Source organism: Coenobita brevimanus, chromosome 110 (assembly GCF_032717465.1).
Source record: "Coenobita brevimanus isolate Jiangsu-jjx chromosome 110, ASM3271746v2, whole genome shotgun sequence".
NCBI lineage: Eukaryota > Metazoa > Arthropoda > Malacostraca > Decapoda > Coenobitidae > Coenobita > Coenobita brevimanus.
Genome location: NC_137063.1, coordinates 10,968,559 through 10,996,164, shown reverse-complemented (window position 1 = coordinate 10,996,164; position 27,606 = coordinate 10,968,559). Strand labels below are relative to the sequence as shown.

Below are 27,606 nucleotides of genomic sequence, written 5' to 3'. Positions count from 1 at the left end.
GGAAGAGGTACTAGAAAGCCTCTCAAAATCACGAAAATACGGTACCTAGTATGCACCAGCCAAAAACCAAGACTAGACACAACTTTCTCATATAGTTTCTTCATTTAGTATACCGGGATTTTCTGAAGAACTACAGTATAGGTGAGGTTTTGCCTTTTCCAATTTTTTATGGTTTCTTGGTACAAATCTTTTCCACGAATCGCTTTTCTGTGGATGATTATTTACATATTACCTTTCCCGTGAGACATTTTTCATCAACGAAGTATTATTTCCTTTTCCATTTATGGCAGCGGGAAGATGTTAACACGGATGCAGGGTGAGGCAAGCGGCACCACAGCCACAAAAAATAAGGTGTCTGATAAGGCACAGAATGCAAATACAGTGACAGATCCAACTTACTCTCAATATTTCCGACAAGATAATCCTGTCTATAATAATCCTGACGCTCTATAATCCTGACTATATAACGCAGCTGTAGATAATCCTTACCCACTAATCCCGTCCATATACAGTACTCTTGCACTATATAATCCTGACTCTTTAACCATGACTTTAGTGCCACATAGTCCTCTTGGGCTAGGTGCTAGTCCTTATTACTTACTTACTTTAACCATGACTCTCGCTAATCCTGCCTGTTTAACCATAATTCAAGCTAATCCTGACTTGATAATCCTGACTGTATCATAATGACTCCATACAATCCTTACTTTATAATCCATACTAAATAACTGTAACTCTATACAATCCTGATTGCATAATCCTGACTGAATAATCCTAAATCTAGATAATTCCAACTAAATGATATTAAATAAATTTTCCTGGTCTGAATCTTTTAATCACATTCAGTCTGCTATGTCTCATTCTTTAGCTGTTGTCCAATACGTGAGGCTTTTCCAATAATAAGCATTCCCCAATATACATGTTCCGTGTTGCGATCATTAATATTCGGGATGTAACAGTCCGTTGCTCTGACCATTAACCTACTTGTCAGTTAACCCTTTGTTGTCCCGTCAGGAGCGTAGGGGTCCGGAGTTAAGCTATTCAGTCCAGACATTTAAGGCGACAGTGATAAATCGCTGACCGCTGATCGATATAAGCCATACATCACAACCAACCAACCGGATGTGGCTATGGATCACATCTGGATGTACCGCCTTGCCCCACCAGACAACCATGTGTCCAGTTGCTTGGATGACTACCGACTGGTGTAGTAAATGATTTCTGAGTTACAGGAAATAATTTAACATAAACTGAAACGATGATGGGCACGTCCATCCACCGTAGGTCTATAATATTCGCATTTACGAATTCCCCGCGCCGATCTTCAGCACTCCCAATTTCCGGTTTTCTTTGAACAGATCAATAATATTCCAGATTTACAAAGTTACCTGTTATAATCATTAAAATTCCAAATTTAAGGTGTCCCCATTTCCGATCATCAACCTTGCAGATTTTAAAAAGTCCCGCGGTGCAGATCGGCCATGAAGACTGTGAGTAGTATAGCGGCGAACTCTGACGCGGGATTTGTTGATTTGGTTGAGTTTAATTAAGCTGTTTATAAAATTACTTGTTTATACTTTTGTTTTCACTCATACAGCTACCAAACACCTCATAGCCGGAGTGAATAATAAAATGTATAATACGGCAGAATTAAGTTATTCATGCTTCTTTTAAAATGCTATGGATATCTGTTTAAAGTGAAAATTCGTCAACACTTTAAGATTCCTATGAAACTCTTTGAGCTGAATAAAATCGTCTGACGTTTGTTGGAATGGAATGTTATACTGCTATTACTCTGACCTGACCTACAATTGTCATCTGTCCATGCTGAATACAGAGTTGTAGCAAGAGATTTACTGCAGACTGTGGTGCTAGTCATGAAGAAGTGCCATGTAAAGAATGTAAAACTGTAGTATTTTTTCTGCCACTGAGCTATTGATATAAGCTGCAAGAGGACAAAAATATGGGCGACGTTAGAGTTAAAAGAGTAGTCATCCCGGCCATGAAAAGCTTACTGGCCAACACTCAGGCTCCTCTACCGTCAGCTGAGTGAAATCGTCTGGCTTTAGCTGAAACAGAGTACTAGAGTTGTCCCAACCATGAAGGGCTAAGATCCTTTATGACTATGGACCCCTGTACGCAACACCGCTAGTCTGATGGGAGACTGAGTTGATTGGCACACCTTCCGTATTGCTCAACGCCTCTTGTTAAATGGGCACCGTTCTTTGATCCCACCAGTTTGTAGCTTGTTAGATGGAGGTGACGTGCCGATTTGCTACAGAGTTCATCTTAATCATCATTCATCATCATCATCATCATCATCATAACTATTTTCCAGTAATATCATGGATGATTTAAGTAGAATCTAGACATACTGACAGCTAAGCACAGACGTAGAAATATGAGATAAAAACACAAAATGGTCAATTAATTTAACACACAATGCAGCAGAGAGAAGTACACACATATATATCCCGTTGCTTATCTCGGTGCCTGATGGTCTGATGATTAGGACTCACCAGTCGCAGTGACGCCTCTCTGTAGATTTAATCCCCAAGAGGTGACTGGGGGCTTTTCGACTGTTTAATCCCACCAAGGAAGGAAGCTGGTCAACTTTCCTTAAATACATGATTATACTGGACTACGGTACATACTGGACTACGATAGCTTAAGCGAGATGGTCAAATGGGAGTGGGTGTGACCGTTTTCATATAGGTTAAGGTATTATGGGTGATGCAAGTTTCATTAGGGAAAAAAGATGTCCAGAAAAACAAAAGAGCATCCAGGAACACAACACAAAGCGCAACACAAAGGCTCTATTAATACCTCAGGCCATATGTCATAGTTACAGTCCATTCCTAATGACCTATCAAGAAGTTCATTGTTTGAGAGATAAAGGTGTTGTGTTGTGAGTTTCAGTACGAAAGAAACAAGTGAAGAAAACCAAAGACCACTCAGCAACTCAACGTGGAGCTTAACACAAAGGCAATGTTAATAGTTTATACTTCTTAATGCGTGCGATACCCAACCCAGCCATTGTAACTGGTTTTTAATAACACAGGAAGTTAAGTCGATAATCAGGCTACAAATCAACGACTGAAAGCAAACGTTATATTACTAAACAACTCTTGGCCTTTAGTGATACTGCAGAACAAAGACAAGCTGATAATATTAGACTGCAAACAACGGAAATAGGATATTAAGCTATCATTTAACCTTTACCTGTCAGGAGTTCTCCTTGGCTGAATAAAACGTCTGGAAGTAGCCATCCTTTGGAAAAGGCTTGGCCTTTGAACTGCTAAGTGCAAGCTCAAAGACACGAACATTAGAATATCTGACAATGGCTAACAATGCTACAGTATTATAAGAAGATTTCTAATTCCATGCTCTTAGAGATAGCATAGGCCGTTGAACCGCCAAGGAGTGAAGTTTTGAAAGAGCCAAGCCGTTACTATCGTTTAATTTCGCTTTTGATGGCTATGAAAGGGAAGGGAAGTGACAATAATCTGTGGAAAGAAATAAAATGGAGGAGGGGCAGGGGAACATAAAGGATCAGACAACTGCCATGTACGTGTGCCAAGAGGAGAGCGAAGAGACTAAGACGAGGCAATGAACCAAACTATTTTCCCAGCCCCGACAAGATCCACACGTGCCGAGTTTTTGCAGCCTGTTACTCATGCCCGCCGACCCCCAGCTAAACATGTTTCCTGCCAGCCGCCTCACGCTTCGTCAAAGCCCTCGCGTTCCGTAGTCCATTCGGTACGGTTCGGTGATTTCCGAGATATTTCCGGCTCATTAGTGTTAGCCTGGGTTTTTCACAATCACCTTTTTCTTTATAACATTTGGTAACACTCATATGGACATCCTGGAGATTTTTCTCGGACTGGTCTTACAGGGTTTGTTGCACGTCTCGCCTTTTCCTTCGTTTCTGGTTTCTTAATCTAGTGCTGATGTTGCCTTCAGTGGTTTCAGGTTTCTTTTATAGTAGGGTACAGAATCGTAAACATTTCTCATTTCCATGTAAATCTCACTTACCTACATTCCCCAGCGTCATGAAACACAGTCCTTGAAACAATTGGCTTCTCTGTTTCATTTCGTGTGTGGACAAATTTTCTCTGTAGTTGAAGATTGTTTTACCTCCCTCCCCGTTCATCTTCCCAGCCCCCACCTTCACCCTTACCCCTTTCGACTCTCTCCGGCCCCTGCAGAAAAGATGACATTATTTTGTGTCGTTTCTCAGTTGTCTGCAGGAAGAAGGATGTGCTGGAAGGAGAAGCAAAGGTGGCTGATAACAGTGGTGGGTGAGTGTGACTAGTGTGGGGTTTGGTAGGCTGTGTGTGTGTGTGTGTGTGTGTGCTCGCGTGTGTGTGTTTAAAGGTGCACTGAAGTTGGTGCATTAGCGAGCACCAAAGAAAGAAGGGAAAGAGCACATGGGAAAACTGTTTAACGGATATTTAGAAGCTTTGTCGAGGTCAAACCAAGGAAAATAAACAAGTGACTGAGTGCTTGCCCCTCAAAAGAGCTGTGGCGAGAAGGGACGGTCTTATTCAACTTAAGAAAGATATCTCGTACTGAAAAGGCTGATGAAATCTGTAACTGACCCTTCCAGCTCGAAAAGTCTCCCCTAAATTTAATAGAATCGTCTGAAAGTGGCAAAAATATGATGAAAACACGTAATGGAAGCGAGAAAAATGAACTAAACAGGAAGCCTCTGACAAAACAGAAGTGAAATTTACGCATTCTTTAATATTCGCCTGGGGGGCGCGGTAGCACAGTGGTAGCGCGCCGGACTCGTAATCGGGGGATTGCGAGTTCGAGCCTCGCCCGGGCTGCCGTGCCGGGAGTGGTAGCTCGCTCCTGTAACCCTAGCGGGGCTATATAGTCCAATACAGGGCTTAGCTCGGGGGAACTCCATTTCTCCCATTTAATATTCGCCTGAGCAACAAGTTTCGTATCATTTTCTCTTCCATCAGTAAGCACCACAACGAACAGAGAGTGCCAAAAGAATTCGTTTTCTTTCTACGATAGTGATGTTGAATTTCCTTGAAGACAATTAGGTGAAAGGCGAGGTAAAAGTGAAAATCTATGGTGACTGTGCATTTGCTAAATATGGTTCTAGGAGTTGCAGTGTGCGGATGAATGTAATATAATTTTCTGGTTAGGTGTTCTTACTGTATGTGTCACCTGTGGTCTTATGAACTATACTTGTATAGATAGACAAGTAGTTTATTGTGTGGGTGATGATTTACGAGCTCTAATTATCAGGTTAGTGATTTCCTAAAGATGATCATTTCTCACCGCACTTTTTCACTTACTCCTAGACTTCTTCACTGCCAAAGATCCCCAAAAACTAAATGTAATCGTTTGGCGGTAACAAGAAATTATTTAAGACAACACTGTGCGCGGGAGCAAGTTCATGAAATGTCATAGTGGTGACGGCGAGAAGGTCGTAAGAGTTATTGGTGGTGCGTTGTAGGTGATGATTTGTAAGCTGTAATTGTGAGGTGGGATATGTTTTCAAGGAGGCTCATGTATCTCCTGTCACCCCCTTTATGTACAGTATATTGGGTGCTCGTTAATTGAGCTAATCTGTATTTTTGTTGGAGCTGTTTGGGTGTGTATTTAAACGCTCTCACCCTATTTCAGTACAATAATGTCTTATTCATTTTACTCTGACTTCCCCCAGTGAGAGTTATTTAGATTCAGTATGAAAGTTTCCATAAATCCCTCCATTACGATAGTGTCCTTTGTTTTATTCTTATTGTTTCCAGTCGCTTTTATGCAACTTAATGGGGACCTATCGTGGTGGAAGGCGTAAAGCAGAGCAGCGGTGAATCTGAAAATTGTTGGTGTTCTTCGTCTTTCAGCCTCGACTGTATACTTAGCTTGTAATGCTTGTTCTTGTGTGAGCGTTAATCTGTGAGTTAATTGCTGGTTGATATTAGGAAAACTATAATTATTTTTCCTGCCACGTGTACCCGCTTGGCCATGGCCCCTGGTGGCAAGTGCTGTGTCATGCCGATCACCAGTCGCCTCAGAACTCGGTCATATTTGATCCAGTTTTCGACGGTCATCAGCAGAAGTCCTGTTGCTTCTCCTTCTTCTCTTTCGGTGGACTTTGTTAATCAGCTTCATGAATCCGCAGCATCCACAATTAAGGACTTTATTTGGCCACAGTTTAGTGTCGTAAGCGTCATTTATTTCGAATTCGTAAGAGAGATTTTCAAATTTCATCGAGAGAAATGTAGGAGAGGCAACAGGACATTTCTTGCAGTTCGTAATGTATTTATCAGTGATAATATGTAATGAATGTTACACTAATAAGGACTGTAAAATCTCTTCTCAGTTGCGGTGGCAAGATAATACAGTATTTCCATAATGTCCCTACCCTTGCCCTCTTATCCCCTGTATTCCACCGTTTCACTCTCTCTCTCTCTCTCTCTCTCTCTCTCTCTCTCTCTCTCTCTCTCTCTCTCTCTCTCTTTTCTGTTTTTCTTCCCTTACATCATCCCTCCTCTCTCCGCTCCTTCCCCATCTTCCCCTGCCCTCCCCAATCCCCATCCCCTCTCTTCAACATCCCTTTCTCTATCTCCAACTTTCCCCACACCAAGCTCCCTCCCTCTCTTTCAAAATCCTCTCTCGTTTCTCCAACCCCCTTCTCTCTCTCGCACCCCCTCTCCCCTCTCCAAACTTCTCTCACTCTAACCCAGTCCTTCTCCTCCTCCTCCTCTCTCCAAGTTCTCCCCCCCTCTCCTTCTCCCTCCTCCCTCTCTCCAACCCTTCTCCCTCCCTTCCTACCCTTCCACACCTGTCTCTCTCCAACCCCCTCCTCCCTCGCCTACCCCTGTTCTCCCCTCTCTAACCCGTCCCCCTCCAGCAGCCACACCCGAACCTGCTTCAGTAAACACTGTCATTGTTCCTTGCCGGGGGCGGAACTGGATGTGAGGGCGGAGGAATCTGTCTCTCATTTTCTTTCCTCCTTCTCTGTCTTCCTCTGTCTCTGTCTGTCTGTCTGTCTGTCTCTCTCTCTCTCTCTCTCTCTCTCTCTCTCTCTCTCTGAGAGAGAAAGAAAAAGAAAGAGGATGTGCAGCAGCCTCCCTTTGCCACTGCACACGTAGCTGGTCGGTCAGTATTTCAGAAGCCTAATAACTACTTTTTTATATGTTATTTTTGACTGCCATTACGCAGGACCTTCCTCCATTATCAGTACCGGTACATAGAGATGTTGCTTCCCCCATTACCCCCCCCCTCGCAGCCTACCTCCCTCCCTCCACTCTCTCCTCCACCAAACTTTCCCTGTTTTTCGCCTCTCTTTTTTTTCCTCAAAGGCCTGTCGCATTTGTTGCAGGTTGATGATCTCCATAAATCATCACTCGCTGGATTCCTGTCAGTTGTTAGCTGTCAGAAATTCACCTCCAGTCTTCAACGTGACCATTTTTTTTTTATCATTCTTTTCAAAATTAATGCAGCACTAATATTTTTTTCCATATAAAATCGCTCTTTCGCAGTTAGTTAGAGCGTTGGAATTAGAATGTAGATATTCAAGATCTGACGAGGTAAGGACGACGTAAAATACTGTGTAAATGATATACTGTGGTGATGGAATACTCTGGGAACAGAAATTTAATGACAATAGACTTTTGTAATTGTGAGAGCTAAGATCATGGTAAAATAAAATGAAAATAGATTTCCTTTGAGTGGAAAAGCTAAGATTACTGTTGAAATATTATGATGGATTTATATGCGTGCAAGAGCTGAGATGACGATTAATGGTAGATTTTTATGAGTGGAAGAGCTGAGACTACAGTGAAATAAAAATGCTGATAGATTTTTGTGAGTGCAAGAACTAAGATTACGGTGAAATATGAATGAGATTAGGTGGTGCTGGTGGAAGTGCATGCAAAGGTAACGACTCGGAGGGGAAGTGGTTGGGTGAAAAGCGACAGACAAATGACTGAGGTTAGTTTTGATTGCCAGGTTTGATGGCGTGAGACAATAGATTCGTTGCTTCCTCCCGCTTGTGACCTCTCGCTTGGTGTCGGGAGGTCGTTCAGTTTCACTTTTATTTATATTATGAGCTAAGACGCCCCAACCGGATGTGGCACAGTTGTGTTTACATCCGAGGAGTGGTTAGGGATTCTTCCACGCATAATGCCATTCAAAGGGAGACAACTGTTCACTCTCGATTTTAGTGTTTGGAGTAAGTAGCTTAGATTCAGGACTATACGCTTCTGGTGGGGAAATAAAAGACTGCATAGTAGACAGACTAATAACATGCACACTGCATTTTGTTTAGCGTAATACAGGATTAGGATGATAACTTCAGCATTTCGTCTGTCGTACTGCCAAGTCGACTGTTGCAAACCGAGTATACACAAGAACCTTCATATCTTCCAACCGGTTTGCGTACTGAAGGCGTAATAGGTGCTCATTTCCCCAGTGCTGCAGCTCACGACGACTTGCCTTGTTCTGCTCCAGTGACCCAGTTGTGTGATGCTGCAGTGAGAGTGATTGTGGGCTCAGTGAAAAGCTGGTGTTTGTGCTGGTGGTGGTTATGATGGTGGCTATATTTGTGGTCTTGGTGGTAAGGGAATAGATGCTTGAGGTGGTGGCAGTTACGGTGGTGGTTTTGTGTGTGATACTGGTGGTTAGAAAAATAGTTGTATTATTTGTAAGTGATGATAGTGGTTATGCTAAACGTAGTGACTGAAATGAAGATGACTGTGGATCTCTCTCTCTCTCTCTCTCTCTCTCTCTGGTTCGGGAAATAAATATCTATCACGTATAAGAATCATTCATCACTATAATGAGGGTAATTTCTAAGAAGAGTGATTTGGAAATGCCCAGCGTTGTAGAAGGAAATTTTTTAGTTTTTTTTACAGCCTAATAATCCTTAATTTGAGATAGTGGCCCTTTTTTATGATTCGTACGGGCTTACTGAGAGAGAGAGAGAGAGAGAGAGAGAGAGAGAGAGAGAGGGAGGGAGAGAGGGAGGGAGGGAGATAAAACACTCCACTTCACCCTTTCATTGCCAGTTACCACTTAGTTATGCCGTTTTATTCAATTCAGTAGTGACCCATCTAACCTTAACCCCTTCAGTCTGACGACTTCCGTTTGAAGTTTTTGCTTGCTTCTACCAGACGATTACGGTCAGTTTGGGGAAACCCCCTGGTGATGAAAGGGTTAATGAAGGTTGTAGCTTTTTTTTATGCAAGGAACAAGGAACCAATGGCCAGAAGCCCGCAACATCGATCCTCAAAGAAAAAATAAAAATCAGATAACAACCTAATTCAACCCCGCCTGTGTGAAAGTCTGTACTATGTTGAATATAATCATATGAATGTGGCAAGAATAAAACAGTCAAGGCGTCCTACGGCTAAAGGACGGTGAGAAACTAGTCTCGGGGTTAAGAGACGCGAACGGAGGAGAGTGCGCAGTTATGATTACACTAAAAGGGGAAATCTTTGGACGTTTCCCTTTAACTGCTGACTGGCTATGGAAAGTGTGTGTGTGTGTGTGTGTGTGTGTGTGTGTGTGTGTGTGTGTGTGTGTGTGAAAGCAGTATAAAGCCGACAACAAGAGTATCATGCAGGAAATTGTCTGACGTTTGGGAAAGAATGCGAAATATGGAAGACAGGGCACATTGTTGGCAGGGGACTGTGGAAGAAATTTTGCTCGTGATAGTACATACACAGCTCATCAAGGCTACTAACTGACTGGTTTTTCTTATTAACCCCATCAGTAAGAGGACACATTTTTATATCTTATTCTGACTACCACTAAGAGATTGAAGTCAGCTCAAAAAAGACCTTTGTGAAAGTGGTGAAGATGGTGTGGACGGTCGGGAGACAGACAGACAGACAGACAGAGACAGAGACAGACAGACACACAGACACACAGACGCACACACACACACACACACACACACACACACACACACACACACACACACACACACACACACACATACACATACACACAGACAGATACACAGATACACAAACAGACAGACACACAAACAGACAGACACACAGACACACAAACAGACAGACGGAGACAGAGACAGTTAGAGCATTTCTGCAGTGCATGTGTGTGTGTGTGTGTGTGTGTGAGAGAGAGAGAGAGAGAGAGAGAGAGAGTCTGGTAAAAATAGCAGTGAGTGTATAGAGGGTGAGGATATCAAGCTGTGGATGTGATGGAGTTATCGTTTCACTACAAGAGGTCTTTCCTATGGCTGAATAAAATCAAGGCGTCTCTCCATAGCTGAATAGAATCAAGTCACGGTAGCAGGAATGAAGTGAACAAGACATCACGGTACTGAGGCAGCAATAATAGTGGTAGTGGTAGTGATGTTGTGCTGCAAATGGTGACTAAAATGTTGGTCATGGTAGTAGTTTTGTTGCTCTTCCTTGTATGCCTAAGAAAAATAGAAAAGACTGAACCCTGCACTAAGATGACTGTTATTTTATTTTGACCATCGAACAGACGATTTTATCAAGCGAGAGGGGAGCACGGTGGGTGTGATGACCGTCGATGGTGCAGACTGTAGGAAAGATGGTGTCAGCGGTGATGGTTTGGCGCAGGATACTGGTTTTACAGGCCAGCTACTTAATGCAGCTGGCTATGGTGGTTGGGTAGCTTTAGACTTTGTGGTTGATGCTGTTGTTCACGAGGAAGCAGTATGTGTGAAGCTGATGAGTGTAAAATTGGTGTATTTATGGGTGAAGGAAAAAGATGGATATTTGGACTAACTAACGGGAAAGTGAAGGATTTAATACCTTAAGTCAGGGCACGTCTTTCATATTTTGCTGTGACTAACGCCAGACGTTTATACAGAATTTGGGTGAGACCGCTCTGACTAAAAGGTTTATATGTTAATGGTAGGAAAATTTGCTTTATAATGGTGATGAGCATAGGTGACGGTAGTGAACAAGATTTTTTTTCTTATTAGTATTAGGGAAAGTGATGCTACTGCTGTTGGCCAAGATACTGGTGTGGTAGCGCTGTGGTCGTGGTGATTGTGATGTTATGATGTTACGAGTACTGGCAAGGATCCCACTACTTATGCCGGTTGTGACAGTGATGCTCATAGTGACAGTGGTGCTCCTAATATTGTGTTGATGTAGAAGTTATTATTAGTGTGGTAGCAATGATGGTTGATGGTGATAGTGATGGACGTCTGATGTTCATGTTAACATTACCATTGATGCCGTAGCTATTTTGTGTGGCACTGGTAATGGTTGTTGTTGTTGGTGTAAGTGATGATGAATATAATGGTGGTGGTGGTAGTGGTCTCGGCTGTTATACTGTTAGTGGCAATGATGATGGCTGTTATAATGTTTGCAATTGTGATACTGTTGGTGGTGACTGGTGGTGGTTGTTATAGTATCGATGGTCATTATAGTGTTTGTAGGTATTTAGTGCATGTATGGTTTTTTGCTACTGATGGTAACAGTGGTGGTGGCTGTGGCTGTATGGCAGAAGCAGCACCACGGCAGCGGCGGTGGCTGTGGACGGTGGGCGGAGCCTGCTGTGCCGGGAGTTCCCCTTCCATCCCGTCCGCCTGGAATGTGTTCTTGTTTGGGATTTCTTCAGATTTTCACCTGTGTCGCAATACTGCTATGGCCAGTGAAATGGCTGATGCTAATACTAAAGTGGTTCACTTGATGCAACGTGGGGAGGTTCCTAGGACGACCCTTGGAGGAAAAGGCTTGAGAGAGAGAGAGAGAGAGAGAGAGAGAGAGAGAGAGAGAGAGAGAGAGAGAGAGAGAGAGAGAACTGGGGTAAAGTAAATAAAAACACTCGATGCTCCAAGATTCTTAGCGTGTTTTTTGTTAACTAGAGTAGTTAGAGCAGATTTGTTCCTGTCGACTGCAAAAAGTCATTAAAGCAGGAACACATATGGCTTAGGACTTGAGGAGGGGAGGTTCTACGACTTTTACCTCCCTTCATTTTAAGTACTGAAAATAGAAAAACTTATTGTTTCTACAGGCCATCCGTATGTTCAAATTAATCGGCTGGAAGTATAACTAATATTATGTGGTTCAGCCTGTGAGTTGGCCTACAAACAAACTTCTTCCAACGACAGTGTGAGCCACGAGGAACATCTATAGAAATTTCCTCCTCGCTCTAAGCAACTCGTACTCAATGCTGGCACTCACGGCTGGATATATCACTTCCTGCTCAGGTTTCTCATAGCTGATTGTTGCAACATATCGGGCCTGGTAACCAACTCGGTGAAATACAAGACGGACGAATACACACTCAGAAATCGTAAGGCTTGCAAAAGTTATCTGTTTAGAGATAAAGAATGCAGCAGTACTTTTATGTCCAATACGCATGGTAAAAATAAGAATACCAGAAGTCCGCAGTCATCTTCCCCCGGATCCAGAAATTTTGTCATGTTTACATTGTGCAAGAATGAGAGGTGTCGGTGGCAGGGGTTCCAGGGAGGGAGCGGCTGGATAATCCGGGGAGTCCCCTCTTGGCAGGGTGTAGGCGTGGTCTGTGGGCGCTGTAACTACACCCAGCGCCCCGTCCGGTCCACCCCACAAGTCACCCATCCCCCGCCAAGGACGTAGGACCCGACGCCCGACGCAAGATCGCACGACCGTCACTTGGTCTGGAAGCCGCGGAGGGCGCGCAAGGCAGCTACGGGGAGTTCCAGCACCAAGCACTGGCTCGCACCCACTTGGAATATAGACACCATACACGAGGCGAAGAAGGATATATCGCTGGTGTATTCGCTGCTGCTAACAGGATATATTTGTGCTTTGTGACTGGAGAACTTGTGAACCATCTCCCCACATCACGGTAATTACCACCAGTGCTTTGTTAATTACACGTGAATAAAGAGTGTTGAAAAGGAAAATACCTAATACCTCAAAGGAAACTCTGGGATATAAAGTGTCGTCAAAGTTCGCCCGTCCTGCACGATGTTTGCGGACTTAAATTATCGGTGACTAGCGCTTGAAAAAAGACAAAAACCGCCACTATACGTACATTTAAGACAGTCAAGCGTTTCCAAGTTATTTATTACTGAAAATTGTAGATAATGGCAACTATTACCATCCCCCTTCGTCTAGTCCTCAGCAGTATTAGGTGAGTTGTAAGTATCCTGCCCTGCAGTTTTCCTGTCTAGCTTTCTTTAGCTAACAGTCTTTAGTTTCCATATACACAAAACTGGAAAAGACTCTACTTGGCTTCTCTATATTATTTACGCATAGATAAGTCAGCATGAATATTAATGATGGAATAGTATACATACATAGTTATTTGTATATAAAAAGTGAGCATAGAATAGGAAAACAAGTAAATTATAAGTGTAAATAAATTGGCTAACTTCTGATATAGCTGAACACTTGATAAAAAGCTGAACAGTAACGTGTGAAGGTCTTTGAGGTGGCGTGTTTTTGTGAGTGTGTGTAATCATGGTATTTTAACACAAGCTGTCTGGGCCGAAGAACGTTGTAGATATAATATTATGCATGGACAAATACTGACTTGACCTCAGCATCGGTGAAAAAAGTTGAATAGATTCGCGAACACCTTAAGAGTTTGCGTGTTTTTAGACCACATCATGTTTTCGTTATGTTTTGTCTGAGCGGTAGTACAGTATCTAATTGTAGTGTTTCCTATTGGTTGTTGGAGCCTAAGCAAAAGAAATGTTTAAATTTTTACAGACGTTAGTGTTGAAATGTTGTTGTGGATAATTTTAGTGTTTTTCTATATATATAATTATAGCGGGCGATGGCAGGCACTTAGCAGGTGGCTCGATAATAAGATGACCTTTAGCTGCTCTTAGTCTACCGAGCGACCTCCAGCGTGTGTGGGGGTGTTTCCTGATGACCTACACACACACACACACACACACACACACACATGGATATTCACGTACACACAAATTACCGCGTGGATTTTTACGCACACACAAAAATCTCTCATTACCTATGTACAGGTCTGCACACATGGATGTCCTGTGATATGGAGAGAGAGAGAGAGAGAGAGAGAGAGAGAGAGAGAGATTAGCTTATCTGGCAGTTGCTTTACATACTCGCACTCAGAGCTAAACAAGCGCTCACATTCTCTCTCTCTCTCTCTCTCTCTCTCTCTCTCTCTCTCTCTCTCTCTCTCTCTCTCTCTCATATATACTGTAGTTCTTCATGACTACAAACACACTCGGACACTTGCATAAATTACACACACACACACACACACACACACACGCACACACACACACATACACACACACACACGTTGTCACTCTGCCTTGGTACACACAGTCGCACGCACACATGGCCACTGTAAATATTGACACACACACACACACACACACACACACACACACACACACACACACACACTGGTCTAGTCTCCTTACATTAAGTCTAATTGCGCTGTCGGTTTTTGATCTTTTTTGTCGCTCATTAAATCTCTCTCTCTCTCTCTCTCTCTCTCTCTCTCTCTCTCTTGTTATGGTACCTATGTTGGTAAAATGCCTCATCTTGAAGTCATCAGTCTTGTTTCGGTTCACTTGCTATACAGTTTTCTAATGAAGTAAAGATTATTTAGGCGTGATCAACATATCTGTTTCTAATCTTGAACGACTCCTATGAATGGTTATGAACCTGGAATAATCCGTTGCAATGATTTTTAATTTCATCGTAGTGTACTCAGTCAGGATGCTGTAAACTATCTGAATTGTCTCGCCACACCAGTTAAATCAGGTCCACATGTCCCCATCCAGTCGTGTGTTACGGTGGCACACACGCGGCACAAGTTTTTTATTTTTGTTCTTATTTTTCGTGCTAGCCTACACCGAAAAAACTGGACCCGGGGAAGTTCCCGAATAGAGTTCGTCTGGTTCTGCTGTTGCCAAAGAGTGCTTCGCCTCGCCACACCTCTTCGCCACCACTGGACACGTGCTTCGAGCACTTGTTAACGCAGGTGTTGTTATAGCACAGAGAATGTATCAGGTTATCAAGAATTTAGTAACGTATACCCCTCACTTGAAGTACGAAGAAAGTTGAATTGGAGGCGTTTATTAGTCTTGTTTATTGGTGTTGCGAGCACAAGGTGGTCGGACGAGCAGGATCTACTTTTTGTCGGCCATAGCCTCGGTGGTCGCAGTGACACTTTACGCTAGGGCTTTCATCTCTGCCATATCACCTGATAGAACTCGCTCTTAAAAATACATCCCGGTTTAAACCAGCGAGATACGAAACAGTGTAACAAGAAGTGAGAAAGTCTTAGATCCGGTAATAATGACTCAGTGCTTGAAAACGTTGCAAGCGGTGAACGTGTACGTGGGCATCATCAGCTCTAGTTTCCCTCCGCCTCCCGCGCCAGTTCCCTAATACATCGTTCACTCTTCTCTTCGAGTGTTCAGATCCAATTGTGAGTCTGCACGATGCAATATGAAAATGATCTACATCCTTGCAGATTCCATTGTAAAGGTCAAAATTGGGGATGGAGAGGGGAATAAGGGGGTAAGGGGGGGGAGGGACTAGTCGGGCGTGGCAGTGGGAGGGAAAGGGCTGCGGGGCTGGGCTGGCAAGGGTAGGGGAGTGGAGTGAAACCTATTCGCCATCTTATTGGCTGGGAATAAGATAATGTTGAACGATACTAGGACGTCTCTGTTTTTTCTATAGCTTTTTTTTCAAAGTCTTCTTACCCAGTCATATTGGGACTCTAGTTATATAATATTTAGCCCCCATATGCCTTCGCCCAAGACTATTAAGGTTGTGGTCTCATACTGCGCTCGTTGCTTCGCTGTTTGTGCAGCTTAGTGGTTCCATACACACACTCCCCTTTTGCCTCTGTGGGAAATTTCAGCGAGCGACAAATAACCCAAATTTTTCTAGGCTAAGATTCATAAACAAACACGGCTAATTCCCTATCGTAACTAAGATGTATGTTTGCAGGTAGATTAAGACGTAGGAAGATTATGCACACCTCTTGTCCTTCGTGCAAAAACACATGTGACGGGGACTAATTTTAATCCCTTGAATCAGATGACGTTATAAGAAAGTGATGCCGGATTTAAGGAGTTAAACTCGTAAATTATTAAATCACGAGCCTGGTTTGACCTCCACTTCTCTTATTTGACCGCTCCTCTTCTTGGCCGGTTGATCCTAGTGTACAGATGGCTCGTTTAACCGCTTCAGTATGACGGACCATATTCTTGAGTGGCTTGGGAGACTTTGTTACACTTCATCCTCGGTTAAATATCTTGCTTATGACATATTAAACTTCTTGTATGTTATTAATGTATACTGTGTCTATAATGAACATACTCTTAAGTACATACTCGTATTAGAGAATCTGAAGGTGTATTTGAAATAAATGGCTAAGAGATACATGGTATGGAGATTCCTGTGTTTGTCGAACGACGTTTCTTTTACGACTGTCATCTTTTCCCTTCTCCTACCAAACTATTTCTTTTTTCGTTTTTCTTTTTTTTTTTACTAAGCTTGGGTGAGGCCTTTTATCGTGAAGGGGTTAGAAACATTACCTTTTAAACAGTAAGATTTTTTTTTCTTTTTTATTGGTGCCGGCACCATAAGCTTTTATTTCAGTTTGTAAGTGACCTTTCTTGGTGGCTGAAATTAAATCTCTATCGGCGTACGAACAACATCTCGCATTAATCCTTTCAGCCCGGTTAAGTATTTTATTACTTTATCCTTGTTGCTTCCAGACGTTTTCGCTTCACATAGGAAAGGTCTAGTGTACTGAAAAGATACATCTAACCCCTTCAGTTCAAAAAGCCTCCCCTAAACTGCATAAAATCGTCTCGAGGCAGCAGCAATAAACCAAAAAAGAAGTGACTGGGATGAAGTTGTGTTAGTATGAGCTGTATTCCTTATTGTCACACTTTATGACTGGTGTAGGTAAGTCTAGGATACCGGCACACTGATTACATGCAGTAATCCAGAGCAATAAATCCTTCCAACTCTCGATACCTGTAATCTGTGACCCCACGGAGAACTTAGATTCGTATTGAAGTGCCTCTGGAAACTTTGTAACGTCTTCCATTATGATTTATGCCACACGCTTCAGTACTTGATATAAATAACATGAAACAGACTATCAAGTGTAATATGCATAGTAATTCGCTAAGATAAAGGGGCTACGGGGCTATGGCACCTCCAGTACGAGCCACGAAGGCATTCATTACATCCAGTGATCACTCGCAATAAATCCGTCCAAACTTTTGACACCTGTAATCTGTGGTTGCTGCGGTGAACCTATACCTGCCGTCCATACCTGGTTAACCTTATCAGTACCAGGATTCTGTTAATCCTGAGTAAAGAGGTCAGGTGGCAGCAAAAGTTACATAAAAGACACCTTACTGAAGAGAGCACCGGAGTCCGTGTTAAACTTATTATATAGATCTGTTTAGGTTGATATGATGGTCTGAATAATATTGCCTAAAAAAATCGGCTGACGACAAGATCAAATCAAAAAACCGTGCTGAAAACACTGATGGTTACCATATCTCACCTCTTCAGTACGCGGGGTCTTTCCTGTGAGTAAAATTGCCTGACGGTAGCAAGCACAGGTCAAAGGATCATCATGCTGCTGAAGGGCTTAGCGCTCCTGCGGATGGCACAGCAGCAGGACATTCTAATCAAGGCAATAACTCCCAGTGAATTAATGTTCAGTACCCTATTACTCACTCGAAGCTAAATAAAATAAGTCCGGGGTTAGCTAGAATAGAATACTAGAGTTGTTCCGACCTTGAGTTTTTTTGTTTTTTTTTAAGTTGGCAGTTTCACCCATTTCCATTGTACTAATCGGCTGCCTCCTCTCTCACATCATTTTCAAGGACAACCTCATACCATAAAATCTTTTTTTTTTTTTTTTTTATAGTTGCCACGAAGGAAATCTGTTCTACTTGGTCACATATTTACAGCCCACTTTCCATTTTCTTCTGAATATCCACCAAGAAAAGAGTTTTGGTTTCATTTTTATTACCTTTATGCATTAACCTTTCGTGTGTCAGTATCCCTTCCGTAATAAATGGAATCTTTTGACGTTAACCAGCACATGTTACTAAATGATCAGTCTTACGTACTAGGAAGAGTTAAAAGAAAAAAAAAATCACATGTTAACCTTTCAGGTACGATGATGTATGGGTTTGCCTAACTCTCGCTACCGCCAGACGATTTTTGCTCTCCACCTGACAAAGTCAGAGGAGGGTGTTGTTATCACTGGGATCAGTAGGTGTCCGTCCATAGAGCTGGGCAAGAGGACATCTGGCCGGGCGTGGAGATTTATTTTCCGTGCCAGAACTCAAAATGTTCACTATGAAGTCATGAAATTCCACATAGTTATATCTGACAGTGAACTGGTGCTTTTTGATAGATAGAATGCAGTGTCTTAGGTAGTTTTTTTTTTTTTTTTTTTTTTTTGAAAATATTGAAAATGTAAAAAAATATAATACAGTATTACCAGAGATTTCAATGCGACCTGCACAAGAAATCTGAAGGGCCCAGGTTATGTGTCTTCAAGGCGTTCTCCTTACGCCCACCTTTAAAAGAAAAGATGGGGGGGGGGATGAAGGCCGTTAAGCGCTTGGTTAGGTGTGCAGGGAGGTGGGGGGGGTATGTGCTTGGTCAGGTGGAGGGTTGCAACAGCGTAGCGTTGCCTCTGTGTTTTTTTTTTTTTTTTTGACCTTTTACCCTTCTCATATTGAAAGGCCAGTGAATGCTACAGACCCTTCTGGCAAAAAAATAAAAAAAGACAATGAGATAAAAGCATCCGGAAATTGCAAGAAAAATGAGAAACACACCATCATACCAAACGAGCAGGATCCATTTTCCTTTTATTCTTCCGGATGCCACGAAGGGATGGCTTCTGACCTCATGCCATGCAATCCATAAGTTCCTCCATTTTTCTTTTTGTTCCCCCAACTGCCTATTGGACTTGGTTGTGCCGCCAGCAGGGACCTCTTGAACTTTTGTCAGTGGTGGTGGCAGGTGTGGCCGCCAATAAAGGGAAGTTTTTATGCAACATGGGCCAGCCTTGTTACCCTCCACGCCACCCGACCAGCACTGTGGTAACCGTAGTGCCTTGGGGACAAAGAACTAAATATCATGTGAGCTCTGACTGGATGCTGGAATGGTATTGCTAAATATGGATCACACACACACACACACACACACACACACACACACACACACACACACACACACACACACACACACACACACACACACACACACACACACAGATCCCGCCGTGAAAATTACAAGTACTCATCTAAAGTTTCACCAATCGAAGTCTTTAAGAAATTTGATACACTTTTTTTTCTCCCTGAACAAGCTTCCACACTGAGTACAGACAAATCCTAAGATAATTATCATGACTTGGCGTTTAATTTAGGCTAGTGATATTGAGTTAAGCGTCGTCAGCTACCTAAACCAATTAGGTGAGGTGAAACATTAGGAAGCAACTCGGTAACAGTTTGTGTGAAGGTCGAGAGTTGACGGATGGCTGTAAGAGGATACCTATGATCCAATACGGGGAAGTGAAAGCCGCCCTTCCTGCCCCATACACAACCCATCAAGGCTGGGTTTAGGCCTTAAAAATGTCTATAAGAGTCGCGTAACCATTTATTGTTTGTCGGATGGACTCGATCGTAAACATACTTGAGAGTTGTGATCTGCATTCTCAAACAGTAATTTGAAGTTCGTAGGTCAAGATCACAGTGTTTTATATCGGCTTTTCTTACATCTATTATATAAACTGACATCCTACAATAGATTAAAGCACTTTTATTCATGTATTCTGGTAACGGTGCGCCCATCATTGAAGAACAAGTAACCTAAGAGTGACGACACTGAAACCTGCACCTTCAGTACAGTGACAATTTTTATATTTTATTCTTGCTACCTTCAGACGATTTCATTTAGCTTTGAGCAGACCTCTTGTAGTGAAGGGATAAGTGTAGCCTATATATAACCTCTCCAGTTCGAAAAGTCTATCGGAAGCTGAATAAAATCGTTTGGTTGTGGTAAAAATAGAGCACAAGTTATGTCATTGAGTTGAAAGGGTTAAATTAGAGCAAATTATTGTATTGTTTAGGATTTTGTATATAACGTGTGGTGGCGGTTGAGCAAATGTCACACAACGCCCTGGGAACCGTCCCGCCTCCGCCACCCCCGAGTGAGGGACTGGCCAAGACTACTTTTTGGCGGCATGGCTAGACGGCCGTGACATTTTACGGCGGCACTCTGGGCTTATGCTCCTCGGGCTGACTAACAGACATCCGCCTCGTGTGCTCCGTAAAACACTGGTGCTGTATTTGCTGCACTTTAACCTGCGTTTGCCAAACATATATTAGTTTAGACGAGGCTATTTCTTAGTCTGAAATATGAAAGAGTATTTAATTTAAAACTTGGTATTATTTTTACTTTGTCAGACGCATATTTGCATAATACCTACCGTAATTGTTCATGATTTATCTCACCAATCTCTCGCAGTTTTGCTAGTGTGCAGCACTGCTGCTACAATGAATCTTATTTATGAATCTCATAAAACTAATAGGCCTTCGCTACAAACGTTTTTACGTGTGAACTTCAGATCTGATCATTCGTGCAAGTGACCCACCCGGCAGCTTCTGGACATCCTTGAGGGAACACCACGTCTGTAAATCATGCCGTGGAGACTACTGATCATTCTCAATCCAAGGCCTCTATCTTAGCCCCTTAATGCCCAGTGTGGATGTATAAATCACCGTGTGGGATCAAGGCACCATGATACCCGCCTCAGTACCATAATGCTCGGGCTTACTTGCCTCATTTTCAGTCGCTACCACCACGTCTGAAGGCCAGTTATACTAGCGTCTGTAATCTCAACGACTGGGTTTGACGCTTATGTATCAAATCTTAACGACACGGGCAGCTCCTTATGTGTTCATATGACGGGGCCGTAATCTCAGCTCGGATGGATTTATGACACTTCTTCCTGAACTATTTTTTCACCATGTTGCCCCTTCTTATTGTCTTCTACGTCATTTTTGTGTCTTTCATATCGACATGGACTGCATAAATAACAGTAAAGTGAATATGCAAATATAAATTGGTAATGAAGTGATATTAGCGATGCCTGCTTAACTGACGAGAATAAAGGCCTGGGAATTACCGAATTTCAAGAATTTACTTGTTGCCGAATTATAAGGAAACTTTGATAACATGGGCAAACACCATAACGTTGAGGTTACGCTGGAATGATTTATTAAAGCATGATTAAGGTTAATGTTAAGACATTATTATTTTCGGTACAGAATAATTACTACTAACTCTGATTTCCTGGGATTATGTGTACAATTATGTATAGATAGATAGATAGAAAGATAAATATGTATACTATGACGCATGTGCACTATGCATACTTTGCATACTTCGAATCTTTTGTATATATTACGCTTTATGCTTATCTACGCTATATAATTGTGTACTGTATAACTAACGCATTTGCAGATTGCGTGTTATTATTATTATTATTATTATTATTATTATTATTATTATTATTATTATTATTATTAACTAGTTTAATGCACTTTTTGGAAACCAAATTAAACTGTTCAGTACTTAAAGTAGTTGGGGACTTAATATACCTCATGGATCTCAAACCTCACATAAATTTCTCTCTCTCTCTCTCTCTCTCTCTCTCTCTCTCTCTCTCTCTCTCTCTCTCTCTCTCTCTCTCTCTCGCAGCCCACCTCTGCCATTTGCTAACACATAATGGTCACGAAGCAGCCCGTAATGGTGGTACTACTGTTAACTGACTTTTCTAGCTGGAGCGATAGAATGTAATTTTCATGGGAGTGACATCTGGTGTAATGATAATTGTGCTTCTACTCCTTCCTTCTTGGGTTCCCGTATCCACCCTTCTGTGTTTTTTTATCCTCTGACACCTTCTTGTCCGCTACGAGTTTTGACATTATATTGAATGGATAAATATGATTTTCTCCGGAAGAGTAGTTAGTTGTCAGGAAGCAGACACGATGACGATAAGATTTTTCATAGGGCAATTAGTACCTTTACTATATTGTCACAAACTGGCGATATTGGTAATCGATTTTTTTTTTTTTTTTCTTTTAGAGTATGAGAATATAAGTTTCACGATGTGGGCTTCATAGTAATGTCATTTTTTGTGTTGTCGGCAGTGAGAGTGAGGTCAGTGGAAGCAGTGCGCTGGTGTCGCCCGTCCAGAGCCGCCGCAGAGCACAGCACACACTGCCTCAGCACCCGCACCGTCGCAGGAAGGTGAGCGCGCCGCCGGAGTTGCAGCCGCACCTGGGCTCCCCCATCCCGCCCACACACGCCCACACCCACGCCATCCAGGGTAGCGGCGGCGCGAATCCCGACCACGGCGACAAATCCGCCAACCCAGAGTACATCGTCAACCTCGCCCCCCAGACACGTAAGTACGCTACCTGAACGCATCTATCATCACTAACACACGCTGTAAAATGTGCGTCTGCGTCCTGGTAACACAGTAGCCTATTACTAGTCTTGTACTGTATAGTGTACCTTCTAGATATCATTAGTTAATCAAGAGCACATGGCATTATGGTAATGTTACATATCTTGTTGACAGTGTCAACGGGGTTCTACAGTGGCTCAGACTCTGGCGTTCCATCAGAATATTCCTCGTGGGCCGCCCCGGTGTCAAGAGTGCACCGCCGCGACGTATCTCCTGAAATTCTGTCGCCCTCGGCATCCGTTGACGACCTCGCAGGCCAACGCCAGACAACCGAACGACAAAACGTTGCCACCTTCTACCAGTCAGACTCCGACTGTGAGGTGAGTCACATCACATCTACGTCATATTACAGTACATTTTGTCTTTGATCAAATGTCTGGCAGATACATGTTTTTAGGATGTTTGGATAAAGCTTGTATAAAGTACTGTACTGTGGTGGATTACTGGCGAGTGATAGGGAAGGTAACATAGCTTACAACCATTTTCTAACTGTTGTGTTTCTCCTCAGAGCCTAGACGAAGTGCAGTCACCTCAAGGACCCCGCAAGTTAGCCAACGCCGGCGGAATGAATAATCCAGCCTATTCCCACACAGAACCCATTCCTGTGGTTCTACCCGTGAGCTCTCCTCCTCCACTCGTCCGCGTACCCACAGAGCCAATCATGACCTCACCAACGCCCTCTGTGGTGGGATTCTCCAACCAGACCCGAAGACACAGCCACAGTATGGTGTTGCAGTTGAACCTGCAGGGTGCAGCATCACCCCCTAGCAGCGGGATGACAGCCGGACCCAGCAGTGGGCGATCAGTATCCATGGTATCATTGACGGGGCAGCCAGCGCCAACCAGCCTGTACCCCAACCTGCACAACGACACCCAGTCTATCTACAGTGACGTTGGCTTCAACCACCACGCCTCCTCCGCTGGGTTGGTGAAGGTGGTGGAGAGCCAGCAAACTCTAAACGGTGACGGGAGTGTAGCGCCTCAGCAAGACGCCCATGACCCTGACACCCCTCAACCTACTGAGGAGGGAGAAAAGAAGGAGTGGTTCCAGCACACACTGAGCAGCAACCTAAGCATCATATATGCCGTGTTCCTGATCACCCTTGGACTTGTCATCTACCTGGCCGACACCTTCAGTGGTCACGACTCCGCAATGGCTGAGGGATTCAATGTGTTCCTCATTGTTGTTCAACTATTATGGCTGTTCTCAGTCCATGTGGATGTGCGACGCTATGTCAGCCTCATATCTCGTGCGTTGGACGAGGCCAAGACTCGACAAGAGAACAAAGACGATCAAGTACATCTAGAACCAACTGGTGATGGGCAGTACCAGCTAAGGTTCAGTGTACCAGAGGCTCCTCGTACCATCCCTCAGCACTATGGCTTCACTTCTGGCAGGCACGGAGGCTCTCTCTACCTCAAGATTGGTGCCACTGGTATGTATCGGCGTCACTTCTGGTATTGCCAGTAGTTAATAGCATATTTATATTGAATATAAGAATTTCACATCCTTTCTTGTGACAGTTTCAATCCTGCCTCTGTGATATATTTAACTGACTGATGTTGTATTAACAGTGTTCTGCCTGGGGCACTTGATCCACACGGGACTCAGCCTGGGCCAGAAGATTCTATACCTGACCGAGGATGACCCCGTGTTCGACGATTGCACCTGTACCACCGACGTCGTCATGTCAGTTCTCATGCCAGTCTACGCGTTCTACCAGCTCTTCTTCACTTTCAAGTACTCCAACGTAAGTGTTATGATTATCACACACGGTAAATTGAAAAATGGTGCAATTTAAAAGAAAATTTGATCAGTTGAAATCAGTTTTATTTAATAAATACATCATCACGCAGTTACAAAGAACTTTACTTTGTTATTTACAAAATAGAACTAAGAGCACATTTTTCTCCCCACACAGCTGATCATTAATCGCCGCCATGCATTGTCAAAGTTCGGCATCATGCACTGCATCGGGGCCTCGCTGTGTTTCTGGGTGTACACCATCTTACAGGAGACACTGCAGGCCATCTTCACGAAGAAGAAAGATTATGGCTATAGTACAGAGGCTTACACCGCCACAACGATGTCGACCAGGTTGGCTGAAGACGACGATTCAGAAGAGATGGATGATGAAGACGTAGTACACTATGCTGGTAGGAAGCTGGCTGCTGCCTCTGCCTCAACTTGGTCCATCAACTATGGGTGTGAGAAGGACACTGACCTCTCCAGTATGATCAACACCACAACCCCATACCTCTATCCCTTCAGCATCGAGTTCAACATCCTCATGGTAGGCTTCTGGATCCTGCTGTGGGAAAACATTGGCCGTTTCGAGCGTCACACACACATCCCCTCCGTGGAAGTAACCTACGAAGAAGATAACAGCCGCTCCCTCACCTCTAACCTCATCATCTACGTTGATTGTCACGCATCCAACCGCGGCCTCTTTGCAGGCCTGCTGATGACAGTAGCCACAGTCATCTCAATCATTCTCTTCTTCATCTTCTCAGCCTCCGCAGATGATGCGACAAGACAGCTTGGCTCCTACGTCAATAGCATCAGTGAGATAATCCTTCTCTCCTGCATGTTGGTTACCGCCTTCATTGCATACAACTCTTTACGTATCCTGGACGTTATCAAGCACGGGATCAGCTCTGTAGATGACATCTTACTCTTCGTATGCCTCCCTTGCATCTTCCTCTACGCCTTTCTGAGCATGGTGCCCTCCATAAACAACGCAAACTACCTCTCCGTCGCTGTGTCCGTGCTGCAGGTGTCTCAAGTCATTCTCCAGACGGCCCTCATCTGTGACGGGCTGAGACGCTGCTCCAACTCACAGTCCCTGCAGCACAAGAAGCCCGGGCGTGAGGTTATCACGTACCTAGTCGTCACCAACGTGGCCATGTGGCTCCTCCAAACCTTCGAGATCAAGAGCTCAGAAGGCAACTCTCCCAATTATGATTTCTATGGCAAGGTGAGTTTTCTTCTCATACTTCCTTCTCACTATATCTGAGTTACAACTGACGAACTTCCATAAACTTAAATCAGATTTAATCTGATGAATGTTTCACTTTCCTAACTTTCACCAGTTCTTAACCCCTTCAGTCCGCTTACATATTTTCCATATTATTCATGCAATTTCCAAGCGATTATATTGAACTCAGAAGTAACCTTCTGACATAGAATGGTTAGATGTAGCTTTAATCAGCTCTTCCAGTGCTAGATTTAAACAAAATTGTTTGGTGATACTATCATTGAAAAGAAACATACGTCACCGGATTCAGGGTGTTAAAACAGTGTACAAACAAAAGTATTCAGTGTTATATTACTAAGCATACTGTTTCTCCTCAGGAACTGTGGACTCTACTTTCACACTTGACGTTGCCGCTGGCGCTCTTCTACCGCTTCCACTCGTCCGTGTGTCTGGCTGACATGTGGAAGGCGTCCTACGAGGCGGAAGAGCCACACTAGGACAGCCTCTTTTTTCCCTCTGTGAGAGGCTCCTTAATAGTCCTGTGATTACCTGCGTCGCTTTCCCTTCATTCTCCGAGCTCCCCCTCTCCAGCTTTCCTCCCTCCACCTTCAATCGTCAGCAACATACGTACGAGGACCTAAGAAGAGGGATGCTGTGAGCGTCGCTGTGTACGTCGTGGGACTGGTATGTGCGCTACAGTAGCGCCTTGTACATAGATCACCCACACTCCCATCGCCTTCATTCCCTCACGCTCTCACCACAACAAAAGCCACATGTCGGAAGAGACGGAGAAGTTGCCAGGATATTCAGACTGACGTATAAGTACTCATCAATTAACTATGAAACTATAATATACACTTATCTAGGCCCTCTGATTAGCAACAGTCTTTGCTTGCAACTCTTTAAATAAAAAAAAAAAATCTCTAGAGGAGATTGGATATTTTTGCTAGATTGACGGACTATTGTCCGCCATGACACAGATATACCAAAAAAAAAGCCAGACGACTGTACAGGTATCCGGTACACAGGCTAAAACATTGTAGAAGTTTCTTTGTGTGAATTTATGTAAAACACCTCAGAAATTTCCTTTGTCTAAGCACGAGTACTGTTCTGGTGAGTAGTGGGTGTGGCGTAGAGGAGGCACATACACTGGCACCCTCACCGCCTCTCGTGATCCAACTGTATATATCTGACACATTCTCCCTCGGTGCCAAGTCACCCTCATTGCTCATCTCCCTGTATTTATGATGCCATACAACTGTAGATATTGATTCCCCCACCATGACCCCCTTCCCCCAACGTGATAAACTGGTCAGGTCGACGCCAGACTTGGACCGCCTGTGCTCGACCTCAGTGCCGAGAGACGGGTCGAGTTGCGGAGTCGACTCACACAATCTTGTGATATGTAAATTTCTGGAGGCGTGTAAAAGAAACTTTTGATTCATATGTGGAGTACATGATGATTTCAGGTGACGAAGGCTGTCTGGCTGGCCTCAAGGTCGGGCATTACCTCTGATGCGCTGTGTACATGTTGTAGTTACGTATCATTAAGTTATAAGTCTCAAGTACAAGTGATTTACTGCAGAAATTATATTGTACTTATGTCATTAAATATTGATTTATAAACATGTTGTTTATCCATTTAAACCTGCTTTAGAATGTATGCACCAGACGTCCTTTATACAGTACTTTACTTTTGCTGCTACGAGACGATTTTATGCAACTTACGAAAAGCCTCTTGTATTGAAGGTGTTTGTCAAGGCTATACCCAGCCCTTCCAGTCCAAAAAGTTTGTCCTAAGTTGAATACAGTCGTCAGTAGATAGTAATATTAATGATAAAGACATCCCTGAACTTAGTATGTTTAGAGATGGCGTTCATTATCGCACTGATAAACGGTAATCTAATATACGACAAAAAACATTAGCAGAAATATAGTATTACTGGCTGCTGTTCAGTTAATGCCGCGCAACTCCCCAGGAATCTTTATACATCAAGAAATAATTATCTGTAGTTCTGTGCGATAATTACGTCATCTTTGGCTCTTTTTCTTGCATACACGATTTACAAGTTCTCGGAAATAAACAGATTTCATTAAACCCCTTCAGACTGAGAATCTAATTTTCGTTTTATTC

General features: G+C 43.3%; 1 protein-coding gene across 1 annotated transcript; it reads left to right on the top strand.

Moving 5' to 3' along the window:
* Nucleotides 1-12,993: 12,993 nt before the first annotated feature.
* LOC145417472 (proton channel OtopLc-like) lies at nucleotides 12,994-27,006 on the top strand. The gene is made up of 7 exons (XM_080286179.1): nucleotides 12,994-13,101; nucleotides 22,175-22,431; nucleotides 22,609-22,814; nucleotides 23,003-23,930; nucleotides 24,070-24,245; nucleotides 24,417-25,472; nucleotides 25,850-27,006. Exons 1-7 carry the CDS (start codon nucleotides 13,055-13,057, stop codon nucleotides 25,967-25,969), a joined length of 2,790 nt encoding a protein of 929 aa, XP_080142305.1. The 5' UTR covers nucleotides 12,994-13,054; the 3' UTR covers nucleotides 25,970-27,006.
* The last annotated feature ends 600 nt before the right edge of the window (nucleotides 27,007-27,606 follow it).

What these genes read in the sequence shown, in the direction of transcription:
- LOC145417472 (XM_080286179.1), top strand. Translation starts at nt 13,055, where the DNA reads ATGGCAACTATTACCATCCCCCTTCGTCTAGTCCTCAGCAGTATTAG. An exon ending in CAACCTCGCCCCCCAGACAC is followed by an intron (nt 22,432 to 22,608) that starts GTAAGTACGCTA and finishes TCTTGTTGACAG; the next exon opens with TGTCAACGGGGTTCTACAGT. An exon ending in AGTCAGACTCCGACTGTGAG is followed by an intron (nt 22,815 to 23,002) that starts GTGAGTCACATC and finishes GTTTCTCCTCAG; the next exon opens with AGCCTAGACGAAGTGCAGTC.